Genomic DNA, 14,768 nt, shown 5'->3' on the forward strand with positions numbered 1-14,768 from the left:
GCGCCACCATGCCCAGCTAATTTTTTGTAGTTTTAGTAGAGACGGGGTTTCACCATGTTGACCAGGATGGTCTCGATCTCTTGACCTCGTGATCCACCCGCCTCGGCCTCCCAAAGTGCTGGAATTACAGGCGTGAGTCACCGCGCCCGGCTGCATGTTACTTTGGACTCCTCCTCTACACCCAGCATCTCTGAGCAATGGCCCAGAGTACCATGACCCAGGTTTATTGCAATTTATAACCCTGAGACTTCACTGGCTTAAGCAACCACGTAGGCAGCCTTTTCTTTCTTTTGCATGTATGTGATTATTTTCCCAGCTGTGTTGAGGTATAGTTGACAAACAAAAAATATATTTATCTAGGCACAGTGTGCACGCCTGTAGTCCCGGCTACTCTGCTTGGCAGGCTGAGATGGGAGGATCACTTGAGCCTGGGAGTTGGAGGCCGCAGTGAGCTATGATCGCACCACTGCACTCCAGCCTGGGTGACAGAGCCAGACCCGTAGCTCTAAAAATAAAAATTTAAAAACTGGCCAGGCACGGTGGCTCACACCTGTAATCCCAGCACTTTGAGAGGCCAACGGGGGTGGATCACGGGGTCAGGAGTTCGAGACCAGCCTAGCCAAGATGGTGAAATTCAATCTCTACTAAAAATACAAAAATTAGCAGGCATAGTGGCGGGTGCCTATAATCCCAGCTACTCGGGAGGCTGAGGCAGAAGAACATCTTGAATCTGGAAGGCAGAGGTTGCCATGAGCTGAGATTGTGCCACTTCACTAGAGCCTGGGCAACAGGAGTGAAACTCGGCCTCAAAAAAGAAAAAAAGAAATGAACAGGCCTGGTGTGGTGGCTCACGCCTGTGATCCCAGCACTTTGGGAGGCTGAGGCAGGTGGGTCACCTGAGGTCAGGAGTTCTAGACCAGCCTGGCCAACATGGTGAAACCCTGTCTCCACTAAAAATATAGAAATTATTCAGGCATGGGGGCAGGTGCCTGTAATCCCAGCTACTCAAGAGGCTGAGGCTGAGAATCGCTTGAACCCGGAGGTGGAGGTTGCAGTGAGCCAAGACTGCACCACTGCATTCCAGCCTGGACAACAAGAGTAAACACTCCATCTCATAAATAACTATATTTAGCTGGGCACAGTAATGCATGCCTGTAGTCCCAGCTACTTGACAGGTTGAGGCGTGAGCATCACTTGAGCCTGGGAGTTCGAGGCTGCAGTGAGCTATGATCGTACCATTGCACTCCAGCCTGGGTGACAGAGCCAGACCTCCAACTCTAAAAATAAAAAAATTGAACATAAATAAATAAATAAGGTTTCAAAGCACAGAGACTCACCGGGAGGAGACGATGTAGCCCAGCACGTGGGCCACGAGGAGCCGCCCGTGTGTCTGCTCCAGGCGGGCGCAGAGCTGGTGTGTGGCTTCCTCTGAGGTGCTGGCCAGAGGGGCAGGCATAGTAAAGGAGGCCCATTTCCGGGCCTCCTCAAAGGCCAGCCTCAGCCGCCCCGGGTTCCCACACTCCGGGAGGCTGGCCCAGAGCAAATCTGTGTGCACAGGGCTCAGTGTCCTCTTTGCTACCGCCAGCAGGAGTTGGATCATCTCCTGGCCTTGGTTTCCGGAGAGGGGCTTCACCTCCCAGTAGGCCTCCGGGTCGGGGAGCACCCGCTGTAAAGTATCTAAAACGCCCCATGCCCCTGAGCAAGCTGAAAGGATGAGGTGCACCCTCGGGGGGCAGTTGAGAGGCAGCCAGGGCACCCTCCGAGCATGGCGGACAGAGTCCAGGTCATCCATAGCATCCAGCAGGAGCACGAGAGACTCAAAGTTTCTGCAAGAGATGGTGTGGAGGAGGACGTGGAAAAACTGGACCACTCTGGTGTGGGCATCCAGGACCTGGGCAGGGGGCAGGGGCAGCCCATAGGCCAGGCACACCTGGAAGCAGATGCTCTTCAGCAGGCCGCGGGCATCTGAGCTCATCTGAGACGTCCCCAGAAGCCGTAGGACAGTCACTGTCTTGTGCCCGAGCAGCCTTGGCATCTGCTCGGCCAGCTTGCACATCAGGGCCGTCTTTCCAATGCCTGGGACTCCAAAGAGCACCAGGGGGGTGTGTGGCTTGCTGTCATCCTGCCTGAGCTGCTGTCCGAGCCGGGCTAGGAGTTTCTGGCGTCCGCAGAAAGTCTGGGTGACCTCCGAGCTCTGCCAAAGGTGGTGGCGGATTTCTTGGTAGAGCCATGCCATCTCCTGCCTGGCCATATCCAGCTCACGGAGGTGTTCGAGGATCTGGTGATTGGCCCTTGCCACAAACTGTTCACCCAGCTCCTTCAGGTAGCGGGCGTGAGTCTGGTTCTTGGGGTTCACCAGATCCCGGCTCCATGGCAGGCGGTGCGCCTTGAGGACCCCGGGGTGCACGTCAGTGATGTGAGCTTTGAGGTTGCTGAGAAGGCTCTGGGCATCCGTGTCCAGGCAGCCATCCGCGAGCCGGTCCACCATCCTGAGGGCGCAGTCCTCCAGAATGTGTTTGTGGAGGTCTTGGATCTCTCGAAGGAAGACAGTGGCTCGCTGGTCCCGGTCCTCTGAGCTCAGCAGGCCCCGCTCTATCTCCCACTCAATGGCTGCCGAAGCAGGGAAGGAAGGAATGAAGGGTGGTCATTATTGGGTCAGCAGCTGACCTAAATGGGGTTGCTGGGAGACCTGTTGCTGGGGCGTGCATTGGTACTCAAGGTCAGCGTGCACCAGAGTCCGACCTGGGGGCCTCGAAAAGACCCCACCTCCAGAAGTTCTGATTCAGCAGATCTGGGAGGGGCCCTGGAGTTTGCATTTACAACAAGCCAAGGCTTGCTGGTCCGGGGACTGCACCCAGAGTCACACTGTTTTTTTTTTTTTTTTTTTTTTTTCTTCTTTTTTTTTTTTTGAGGCAGAGTTTTGCTCTTGTTGTCCAGGTTAGAGTGCAATGGCACGATCTCAACTCACCACAACCTCCGCCTCCCGGTTCAAGCAATTCTCCTGCCTCAGCTTCCCGAGTAGCTGGGATTACAGGCATGCGCCACCCCACCCAGCTAAGTCTTGTATTTTCAGTAGAGATGGGGTTTCTCCACACTGGCCATTATGGTCTCGACCTCCTGGCCTCAAGTGATCCACCTGCCTCAGCCTCCCAAAGTGCTAGCATTACAGGTTTGAGCCATGGAGCCCAGCCACGGTCACACTGATTAAGCCATTTATTATTATTATTATTATTAAGACACACTGTCTTACCTCACTCTGTTTCCCAGGCTGGAGTGCAGTGGCACGATCACAGCTCACTGCAAACTTTGCCTCTCAGGCTCAAGCGATCCTCCCACTTCAGCCCCTGCTGAGTAGCTGGGATTACAGGTGCCTGCCACCACGCCCAGATAATTTTTGTATTTTTTTTGTAGAGACGGGGTCTTGCTATGTTGCCCAGGCTGGTCTCCAACTCCTGAACTCAAGTGGTTCTCCAGCCTCGGCCTCCCAAAGTGCTAGGATTACAGGCATGAGCCACTGCACCCGGCCTGATTTAGGCATTATTAATCAAAGACCCCTCAGGGCGGGCAACACAGAGATTCCATGTGAGGAGCAGCCACACTGTATAACAATGCTGTCATCCTCAGAAAGTGAATCATGGGGTTACTATCGCACCCAGCAATCCCACTCCTAGGTATCTGCTGAAAAGACCCGAAGACAGAGACTCCAACAAATATTAATACACCCTTGCTCATACAGCACCATTTTCAACAGCCAAAAGGCAGAAACAATCCAAACATCCATAGCAGACCGGGCGCAGGATCTCACGCCCATAATCCCAGCACTTTGGGAGGCTGAGGAGTGTGAATCATCTGAGGTCAGGAGTTCGAGACCAGCTTGGCCAACATGGTGAAACTTCATCCCTACTAAAAATACAAAAATTAGCCCAGCATGATGGCACATGCCTGTAATCCCAACTACTCAAGAGGCTAAGACAGGAGAATCGCTTGAACCTGGGAGGCGGAGTTTGCAGTGAGCTGAGATCATGGCACTGTACTTCAGCCTGTGCAACAGAGTGAGACTCCATCTCAAAAACAAATCAAAACAAACATCCATCAACAGGTGAATGGGTAAACAAAACATGGTCCATCCACACAGTGGGATACTATTCAGCCACTGAAATGGATGAAGTACTCGTAGGTGTTAAAATGTAGATGAACCTCAAAACATGATGCTGAATAAGAGAAGCCAGACACAAAAGGCCATGTAGTAGGGCTGGGCGTGGTGGCTCACGCCTGTAATCTCAGCACTTTGGAAGGCTGAGGTGGGCAGATCACGAGTTCAGGAGTTCAAGACCAGCCTGACCAACATGCTGAAACCCCGCCTCTACTAAAAACACAAAAATTAACTGGATGTGGTGGCGTGTGCCTGTAGTCCCAGCTACTCGGGAGGCTGAGGCAGGAGAATCGCTTGAACCTGGGAGGTGCGGAGGTTGCAGTGAGCCAAGATTGCGCCACTGCACTCCAGACTAGGTGACAGAGTGAGACTCTGTCAAAAAAAAAAAAAAAAAAAGGCCACATTGTATGATTGCATTGACATGAAATGTCCAGAACAGGCAAATTCATAGAGTCTGAAAACAGATTGGTGGTGGCTGCCTGTGCTGGGAGATGGGAGACGGGGAGGGTGTAACGGGTAAAGCTTCTTTTGAGGTGATGAAAATGTCTTGGAGGCCCAAGCACAGTGGCTCATGCCTGTAACCTCAGCACTTTGGGAGGCAGAGGCTGACGATCGCTTGAGCTCAGGAGTTCGAGACCAGCCTGAGCAACATGGCAAAATCCTGTCTCTACAAAAAATAAGTTAGCCGGGCGTGATGGTGCGTGATTGTGGTCCCAGCTACTGGGGAGACTGAGGTGGGAGGATTGCTTGAGCCCAGGAGTTGGAGGCTACAGTGAGCCATGATTGTGCCACTGCACTCCAGCCTGAGCAACAGAGCAAGATCTTGTCCCCAAAAAATTAAATAAATAAATAAAAATAAAATGTCTTGGAACTAGACACGGAGGGTGGTTCCTTGACTCAGTGAATGTACTAATTGCCATTGAATTGTATGAAGTTGACCATTGATGAACATGGGTTTGAACTACACAGAAGTTTATTCTGCCTCTGCCACCCGAGGCAGCAAGACCAACCCCTCCTCTTGCAGATGACAAGGATGAAGACCTTTGTGACTGATGATCCGCTTATGCACGATCAACAGCAAACATATTTTCTCTTCCTTGCAGTTTTTGTAATAATGTTTTCTTTTCTCTAGCTTACTTTATTGTAAGAATACAGGATATGGAACCAGGTGCGGTGGCTCACACCTGTAATGCCAGCACTTTGGGAGGCCAAGGTGGGCAGATCACCAGGTCAGGAGATCGAGACCATCCTGGCTATGGCAGTGAAATCCCGTCTCTACTAAAAAATACAAAAAATTAGCCGGGTTGGTGGCACAAGCCTGTGATCCCAGCTACTCGGGAGGCTGAGGCAGGAGAATCGCTTGAGCCCAGGAGGCAGAAGTTGCAGTGAGCCACGATCATGCCACTGCACTCCAGCCTGGATGACAGAGTGAGACTCCATCTCAAAAAACAACAACAACAACAACAACAAGAATACAGGATATGATAAAACACACAAAATACGTCTTCATCAACTTTTTATGTTATTTGTTTGTTACAGGGTCTCACTCTGTCGCCCAGGCTGGAGTGCAGTGGTGCAATCTGGGCTCATTGCAACCTCCACCTCCTGGGCTCACGCAACCCTCCTACCTCACCCTCCTGAGTAGCTGGGACTACAGGTGTGCACCACCATGCCCAGCTAATTTTAATTTTTTTTAAAATAAAGATGGGGTTTTGCCATGTTGCCCAGACTGGTCTCTAACTCTGGGCTCAAGTAATCTACCCACCTCAGCCTCCCAAAGTGCTGGGATTACAGGCATGAGACACCATGCCTCATCAACTATTTATGCTATCAGTAGCGTTTTCAGTCAATAGTAGACTATTAAGTTTTGGGGGAGTAAGTCGTTAAGCAGTTAAGGCCGGAGTGCAGTGGCACAATCATGGCTCACTGCGGCCTCCAACTCCTGGGCTCAAGCAATCCTCCCACCTCAGTCTCCCCAGTAGCTGGGACTGCAGTCACATGCTGTCACACCTGGCTAACTTATTTTTTGTAGAGACGGGGTTTTGCCATATTGCCCAGGCTAGTCTCGAACTCCTGAACGCAAAGGTAATACAGATTTTTGACAGTGCAAGGGTTTAGGGTCCCTGAACCCTATGTTGTTCAAGGGCTGACTGTATTTAATTTAATTTATTAATTAATTTTTTGAGACAGAGTTTCACTCTTGTTGCCCAGGATGGAGTGCAATGGCACAATCTCAGCTCACCACAACCTCCGCCTCCCAAGTTCAAGCGATTCTCCTGCTTCAGCCTCCTGAGTAGCTGGGATTACAGCCATGTACCACCATACCCAGCTAATTTTTGTATTTTCAGTAGAGATGGGGTTGAACCATGTTGGTCAGGTTGGTCTCTAAACTTCTGACCCGTGATCCGCCCGCCTCAGCCTCCCAAAGTGCTGGGATTACAGGTGTGAGCCACTGCACCCGGCTAATTTATTTATTTATTTAGAGACAGGGTGTCATCTGTCACCCTTGCAGGAGTACATTGGCAAGATCATAGCTCAACGCAGCCTCCAACTCCTGGGCTCAAGTGATCCTTTCATCTCAGCCTCCTGAGTAGCTGGGGCTACAGGCATGCACCACCATGCCCAGCTAATTTCGTTTTTCGAGACAAGTCTCTCTCTGTCACCCAGGCTGGAGTGCAGTGGCGTGATCTTGGCTCACCACAGCCTCTGCCTCCCCGGGCTCAACCAATCCTCCTGCCTCAGCCTCCTGAGTAGCTGGGACAACAGGCGCACACCACTACGTTTGGCAAATTAAAAACAATTTTTTTTTTTTTTTAAGAGAGATGAGGTATCACTATATTGCCCAGGCTGGTCTTGAACTCCTGGGCTCAAGTGATTCTCCTGCCTTGGCCTTCCAAAATGCTGGGATTACAGGTGGGCACCACTGGGCCCAGCCTGCTAGATTTGGTACTACAAATTCTGCATCCTAGGAACCCCTCCATCCCAGGAAAACTGGGATGGTAGTCACCCTGGATTGCTTCCCCTGATATGGCTTGTCTGTGTCTGTACCCGAATCTCATCTTGAACTGTAGCTCCCAGAATTCCCACGTGTTGTGGGAGGGACCCGGTGGGACAGAATTAAATCACGGGGGCAGGTTCCCCCATACTGTTCTCGTGGTAGTGAATACATCTCACGAGATCTGATGGTTTTATAAGGGGTTTCTCCTTTCACTTGGCTCTCACTCTGTCTTACCTGCTGCCATGTAAGACATGCCTTTGCTCCTCCTTGACCCTCTGCCATGATTGTGAGGCCTCCCCAGCCACATGGAACTGTGAGTCCATTAAACCTCTTTTCTTACAAATTACCCAGCCTCAAATATGTCTTTATTGGTGGCATGAAAATAGACTAATACACCCCCAACCCATGTCAGGAGCCTTCCTGGGAGACAAGAAGAAAGAGCCAGCGAGGAGGAGAAGCAGATCCTGAGACCACGACTGATCAGGAACGTGGCTAAGCTATCTTGGATCAGTAAAATCGTCTTTTTCTGAGCCGAGGGACCAGAGGTTGATTGGTTTGGCATTTGCAAGAAATGCAAACTGTTGCATTTTTTGCCAACAGCAGATGGAAATTCTGAACACATGGTCAGTTTCACGTGGATCTCCAGGGGAGTCCCTGCAGCCTCACCTGACCGGTGGTAGCGATGCCACTGCCGCTGGGTGATGAGGCCCAGCCTCCGGGCCTCCTGGGCTCCAGAGCATAGGACAGAGGATAGGGTGGCCTCCTCTGGCTCGCAGGCCTCCCCAGTGCCTGGTGCCTGCAGGACGTAGGCGGGAGGAACCGCATTCTCGTCCCTCCGGAAGTGCCTTGCCACCAGCTCCAGGTCACTCGGCCTGGCAGTCAGCCGGGCCCTCAATACTTCCCACTCCTTCTCGTCAATCTGCGAGGGAACCAGACAGGGGCCGTACTGATCACCGATGAGGGCCTAGCAGAGAGGAAATCACAGATTCCAATCTCACTTTTTTTCCTCAACAGGGTCTTGCTCTGTTGCCCAGGCTGAGGCACAGTGGTACAACCATGACTCGCTGCAGCCTTGACCTCCTGGGTTTTTTGTTTGTTTTTTGTTTTTTTTTTTTTAATGGAGTCTCACTCTGCCACCCAGGCTGGAGTGCAGTGGTGCAATCTTGGCTCACTGCAACCTCTGCCTCCTGGGTTCAAGTAATTCTCCTGTCGCAGCCTCCCGAGTAGCTGGGATTACAGGTACCCATGACCACTCTCAGCTAATTTTTGTATTTTTAGTAGAAACGGAGTTTCACCATCCTGGCCAGGCTGGTCTTGAACTCCTGAACTCATAATCCACCCGCCTCAGCCCAGGCGTGGGCCACCGCACCCAGCTGACCTCCTGGGTTTAAGTGATCCTCCCACCTCAGCCTCCTGAGTAGCTGGGACCACAATCACGTGCCCACACACCTGGCTAATTTTTAAGATTTTATTTTTGGTACAGACAGGGTCTCCCTACATTACCCAGGCTGGTATTGAAATCCCGGGCTCAAGTGATCATCCTATCTCAGCCTCCCAAAGTGCTGGGATTATAGGCCACTGTGCCCAGCCACAATAGACTATTCTTTGTCCAACTCAATACATAAGTAAATGACTCCAACTGCTTTTGTGGGTCCTTATTTCCTTATGATGGTTCTTGTGCCATGTAAAATACTTGCATTAAATAAATGTGTATTGGCTGGGCACAGTGGCTCATACCTGTAATCCCAGCACGTTGGGAGGCTGAGGTGGGCAGATCACCTGAGGTCAGGAGTTCGAGACCAGCCTGGCCAACATGGTGAAATGCCATCTCTACTAAAAATACAAAAATTAGCCAGGTATGGTGGCGTGTGCCTGTTATGCCAGCTACCTGGGAGGCTGAGGCAGGAGAATCGCTAGAACCCGGGAGGCTGCAGTGAGCTGAGATCATGCCACTGCACTCCAGCCGGGGCAACAGAGTGAGATTCCATCTCTAAATAAATAAATAAATAAAGCGCATGGGTTTTTTTTTTCCAACATGGGTCGCACATAGTCTGGGGAGTCAAGGAAATTCACCTGAGCTGCAGAATAAGACATGAAAAGGAGTTTATCAGGCAGAGTACCTTGCAGGCAGGGAAGCAGCATGTGCAAAGGTCCTGTGGCAGGAAGGAGCAGGCTGCTGTAGGAAGGGCAGAGGCAGCTAAGGCACTAGAAAGAAGAGGGGCAGTGAAAGGAGACAGGGCTGTCCTGCTGCACAGGATTTTATTTTTATTTTGAGACAGAGTTTTACTGTTGCTACCCAGGCTGGAGTGCAATAGCACAATCTCGGCTCACTGCAACCTCTGCCTCCTGGGTTCAAGTGATTCTCCTACCTCAGCCTCCCAAGTAACTGTGATGACAGGTGCCCACCACCATACCTGGCTAATTTTTTGCATTTTTTGTAGTGACAGGGTTTTACCATGTTGACCAGGCTGGTCTTGAATTCCTGACCTCAAGTGATCTGCCTGCCTCGGCCTTCCAAAGTGCTGGGATTAGAGGCGTGAGCCACCGCACCCAGCCCAAAATTTTGGTCTTAGTGCCAGGACCACACTCAGAGTAGGTGCAAACTGGAAGGCAGAAGAGTTCACCTGGACAGGTACGGTGGCTCACACCTGTAATCCCAGCACTTTGGGATAAGATGGGCAGATCACTTGAGCTTAGGAGTTCAAGACCAGCCCTGGGCAACATGGTGAAACCCCCATCTCTACAAAAAAATACAAAAATGAGCTTGGCATGGTGGCGCATGGCTGTAGTCCCAGCCACTCAGGAGGCTGAGGTGGGAAGATCACTTGAGCTCAGGAGACTGAGGCTGCACTGAGCTCAGATCGTGCCACTGCACTCTAGCCTGGACAGAGGGAGACACCATCTCAAAAAAAAAAAAAAAAAAAAAAAAAAAGAGTTAAGCTGGATGAGACCTAGCCCTTTAGGCCAAAGCCAAAGTCCAGTTTTCCCAGGATGAAATAGAAGTAATCACTGGGCTCAGTGGCTCACGTCTGTAATCCCAGCACCTTGGGAGGCCGAGGCGGGTGGATCATGAGGTCAAGAGATCGAGACCATCCTGGCCAACATGGTGAAACCCCGTCTCTACTAAAAATGCAAAAGATTAGCTGGGTGTGGTGGCACATGCCTGTAGTCCCAGCTACTTGGAAGGCTGAGGCAGGAGAATCACTTGAACCCGGGAGGTGGAGGTTGCAGTGAGCTGAGATCGTGCCACTGCATTCCAGCCTGGGTGACAAAGCAAGACTCTGTTTCAAAACAAAACAAAAAAAAGAACAAAGAACAAAAAAAGAAATAGAAGCAATCACCCCTCCACACTTTGTTGGGTTGTACCAGAATACTCCAGGGGCACGCATGGAGGAAACCCGGATAAACGGAATCAGTGATGAGAGGATGTTGAAGAAGATGCTGTGCTCCAGGGACCTTTCCAGCAATAACAGCCTCGTATGAACAAGAGAAGTTGGAAAAGTCATAGCCAGGTGGTACAGTTTGAATATTTGTCCCCCCTCAACCAAAACTCCTGTTGAAACTTAATCCCCAACGTGGTAGTATGGAGAGGTAGACCCTTTAAGAGGTGACTGGGTCATGAGGCTCTGCCGTCATGAATGGATTAACCCACTCCTGGATGAATGGATGAATGGATGGATGAAAGGGTTATCATGAGAATGTGACTTGTGGCTGTATAAAAACAGGTGGAGAGGCTGAGACTTGAGATGGCACACTCAGCCCTCTCGCCACGTGATACCCTGCACCACCTCAGGACTCCGTGAGACCCCAGTAGCAAGAAGGCTGTCACCAGATGCAGCCCCTTGACCTTGGGCTGCCCAGCCTCCAGAAACCTCAGAAATGAATTTCTGGCTGGGCACAGTGTCTCATACCTGTAATCCTAGCACTTTGGGAGGCCGAGTAGGTGGATCACTTGAAGTCAGGAGTTTGAGAACAGCCCAGCAAGCATGATGAAACCCCGTCTCTACTAAAAATACAAAAATTCACTGGAAATCGCGTGAACCCGGGAGGCAGAGGTTGCAGTGAGCAGAGGTCGTGCCACTGCAATCCAGCCTGGGCAACAGAGCAACTCCATCTCAAAAATAAAAATAATAGTAATTTCTTTTCTATTCTTTCTTCTTTTTTTCTTAAGAGACACACTCTTCCTCTGTCACCCAGGCCAGAGTGCCACAGTGCAATCATACCTCACTGCAGCCTCGAACCCCCGGGCTCAAGGGATCTTCCCACCTCAGCCTCTTGAGCAGCTAGGACTATAAGCATGAGCCACCACTCCGGCTGTTTTATTCTTTTGTAGAGATGGGGTCTTGCTACGTTGCCCAGCCTGGTCTTGAACTCCTGGGATCACATGATCCTCTGGCTTCAGTCTCCCTAAGCGCTAGGATTACATGTATGATCCACAGTATCTGGCCTCATTTCTTTATAACTAGTCAGTTTCAGGGATTCTGTTATAAGCAACAGAAAATAGACTAAGACACAAACCAACCACAAACCAGAGGTTATACGAAGGAAACGGGTGGTAAACAAAACAAACTGTTCCGGTCTGTGGGATCAAAGCAAGGGAAATAGAAAGAATTCCCACCAGGAACAACTCTCAGAGCTCTGGAGACACTGGGGCTGCTGATGGCCCAAGAGACCGGAGCCTCTCTAAAAGGAAGTACCTTAGGGAGCTGTCCCCGGCCTCAGTGCTGCCTAATGACTTATTTACCAGAGAGACACCTCTCCAAGGGCCTCCGGTACATCTCTGATTTTTCTGCAAGTCCCCCTGCAAGTCAGAGTCATGGAGCAGAATGATGCCGTGGCCCTTGGGCTGTACAGAGGTAATGCCTGGTTCAAGAGGGAAGCAGGAAGTTAAGTCCAGGTCAGCCGGCCATGGGGCCTTTCTCTGGAAGGTCCCAGGCCTGGTTAGTCAGGCCCGAGAGAAGCTCAGAGATCACCCTCGGGTTCCCTGTGCAACCAGGAAGCTGCACTGTGCTTTCGGCTGCCTGCAATTTGGGTTGCAAAACCAAATTCCCCCTGGAGTTCTTTTTCTCCATTTTTTCCCTTTCTTCCTTTAAAAAAAAAAAAAAAAAATTTCTTGGTAGGCCTGGGGTCTCACTATGCTGCTCAGGCTGGTCTTGAACTCCTGAGCTCAAGTGATTCTCTCACCTCAGCCTCCTGAAGTGCTGGGATTACAGGCATGAACCATCATGGGCAGTCTCTCTCTCCCTTTTTTTTTTTTTTTCCTTGGAAACTCAACAAAATGATCATTGGGCTCCTTTGAAAAATTAAATTTAGAGACTGCAAATTTAGGAGATTTACAAGTAGAATGTAGAGTTTTCCAAACATTAGAATATATTTTAAAGCAGTAATAAATAAAACAGAGTGGCACCAGCATACAATAGACGTGTAGAACAAGAGAATAACTGTAATCCCAGCTATCCAAGAGACTAAGGCTGGAGGATTGCTTGAGTCCAGGAGTTCAAAACCAGCCTGGGCAACATACCAAGAACTTGTCTCAAAAAAAGGAGTGTGTGTATATATACACATATATATGGTACCTATTTCCCTCTGCTGATCAGTTTGTCTAGAAAGCAGGGGGCATATCCTGGAGGAGTAAGAGCTAACCCATTCCTCCTGAGACACTCACAACAAAAGCTGGCCCTATGGATTCTTTGCAACAGCGGTCGACCTCCTCCAAGCAGAGTTCTGTGGTCAAGTGGTCAGTGGCTTCAGTGTCCCGAATACCCCACCTCAGATCAACGACCTGGAAGTTAGAAACACCAAGTCTGTCAGGGAGGTGGCATAACAGGTCATTTGTGTTTTCAATTCCTTTTGACAAAAGCAGAAAGTTTATTTCAAAAATTTTTGGCAGCCTCTTCCTGTAGGAGGATGTCTGGATTAAAAGAACTTGAACCAAGCCCATAACCATGAGAAATGAGAAATGAATATAATCATGAGATAGATAACGGACAGACCCAGACTGGAGGGAAGGACATTCTTTAAGGTATCCTGCCTGTCAAAGCCAGGCATGGTGGTGGGCACCTATAGTTCCGGCTACTTGGGAAGCTGAGGTAGGAGGAGCAACTGGGCCCAGAGGTTGCCGTGATTTATTGAACTGATATTGGACTACTGCACTCCAACCTGGACAACTGTCCAGGAGCCAGACCCTGTCAAAAGGAAAGGAAAGGAGGAAGGGGGAGGGAGGGAGAGAGAGGGGGAGAGAGAGAGAGAGAGAAGAAATAAAAGAAAAAAAGGAAAGAAAGAGAGGGAGGGAGGGAGGGAGGGAGGGAGGAAAGGAAGGAAGGGAGGGAAGGAGGGAGGGAGAGAAAAGATTGCCAAGGTCATGAGAAATAAGGAGACTGAGAAATTGATGCAGACCAGAGGAGACTGGGGCAACAAGACAATGAAATGCAATGGGGTGCCCTGGATGGGATTCTCCACAAGGAAAGACTTGGATGGAAGAGCTGGCAACATTTGAATTAAGTCAGGGAGGGGTTAATAGTCATGTACCAATGTTGATTTCTTTTTTTTTTTTTTTTTTTTTTTTAGATGGAATCTTGCTCTGCTGCCCAGGCTGGAGTGCAGTGGCGCAATCTCAGCTCACTGGAAGATCAATCCTTCCCTCCCCACCTCCCTTCCTTCGTTCTTTCCTGTGGCGCAATTTTGGCTCACTTCAACTTCTGCCTCCCGGGTTCAAGAGATTCTCATGCCTCAGCCTCCTGAGTAGGTGGGACTACAGGAGCATACCACCATGCCTGGCTAATTTTTTGTATTTTTAGTAGAGACGGGATTTCACCATATTGGCCAGACTGGTCCTCTCGAACTCCTGACTTCAGGTGATCCCCCACCTTGACCTCCCAAAGTGTTGGGATTACAGGTGTGAGCCACTGCCCCCAGCCTAATTTCTTTTCTTTTGAGAAGGAGTCTTGCTCTGTTGCCCAGGCTGGAGCTTAGTGGTGCAATCTCAGCACACTGCAACCACAACTTCCTGGGCTCAAGCGATTCTTCTGCCTCAGCCTGCCAAGTAGCTGGGATTACAGGTGTGCACCACCACACCTGGCTAATTTTTTTTGTATTTTTAGTGGAGATAAATTTTCACCATGTTGGCCAGGCTGGTCTCAAACTCCTGATCTCAAGTGATCTGCCTGCCTCCGCCTCCCAAAATGCTGGGATGACAGGCGTGAGCCACTGCACCTGGCCTCAAAGTTGATGTCATAGTTGAAACAACGTAGTTGATTGTGCTGTGGTTAGGAAAAACGTTATGAGACACAGAGTGTGGGGGTGTATGGGAACTCTGTACTGTCCATGTGTTTCCTGTAAGCCTAAACTCCAAATTCAGAAGTTTATTTATAAACATTTAGTTGGGCCAGGTGCGGTGGCACGTGCCTGTAGTCCCAGCTATTTGGGAGGCTGAGGTGGGAGGATCACTCGAGCCCAGGAGTTCTGGGCTGTAGTGCGTTATGCCGATTGGGTGTCCGCACGAAGTTCAGCATCGATATGGTGACCTCCCGGGAGCGGGGGACCACCAGATTGCCTAAGGAGGGGTGAACTGGCCCAGGTTGGAAACAGAGCAGGTCAAAACTCCCACGCTGATCAGTA

The 14,768-nt window shown here is 50.3% G+C and overlaps 1 protein-coding gene across 7 annotated transcripts in view; it reads right to left on the minus strand.

Annotated features, from left to right (window-relative positions):
* NWD1 (NACHT and WD repeat domain containing 1) overlaps window positions 1-14,768 on the minus strand; it is an 85,264-nt gene that overhangs the window by 58,750 nt on the left and 11,746 nt on the right. For 5 of the 7 annotated variants that reach the window (XM_032268664.1, XM_032268663.1, XM_032268661.1 and 2 more), the window contains 3 exons: window positions 12,817-12,933; window positions 7,818-8,115; window positions 1,338-2,610 (listed from right to left, as the gene is read on the minus strand). In XM_032268664.1, coding sequence (XP_032124555.1) covers window positions 1,338-2,610; window positions 7,818-8,115; window positions 12,817-12,933 — 1,688 coding nt within the window. Of the gene's footprint in view, window positions 1-1,337; window positions 2,611-7,817; window positions 8,116-12,816; window positions 12,934-14,768 lie in introns of those variants that run through there. The other 2 variants (XM_032268665.1, XM_032268668.1) reach the window with 2 other exon arrangements.

The sequence above is a fragment of the Sapajus apella genome, unplaced genomic scaffold (genome assembly GCF_009761245.1).
Source record: "Sapajus apella isolate SASKATOON/1434 unplaced genomic scaffold, GSC_monkey_1.0 scaffold185, whole genome shotgun sequence".
NCBI lineage: Eukaryota > Metazoa > Chordata > Mammalia > Primates > Cebidae > Sapajus > Sapajus apella.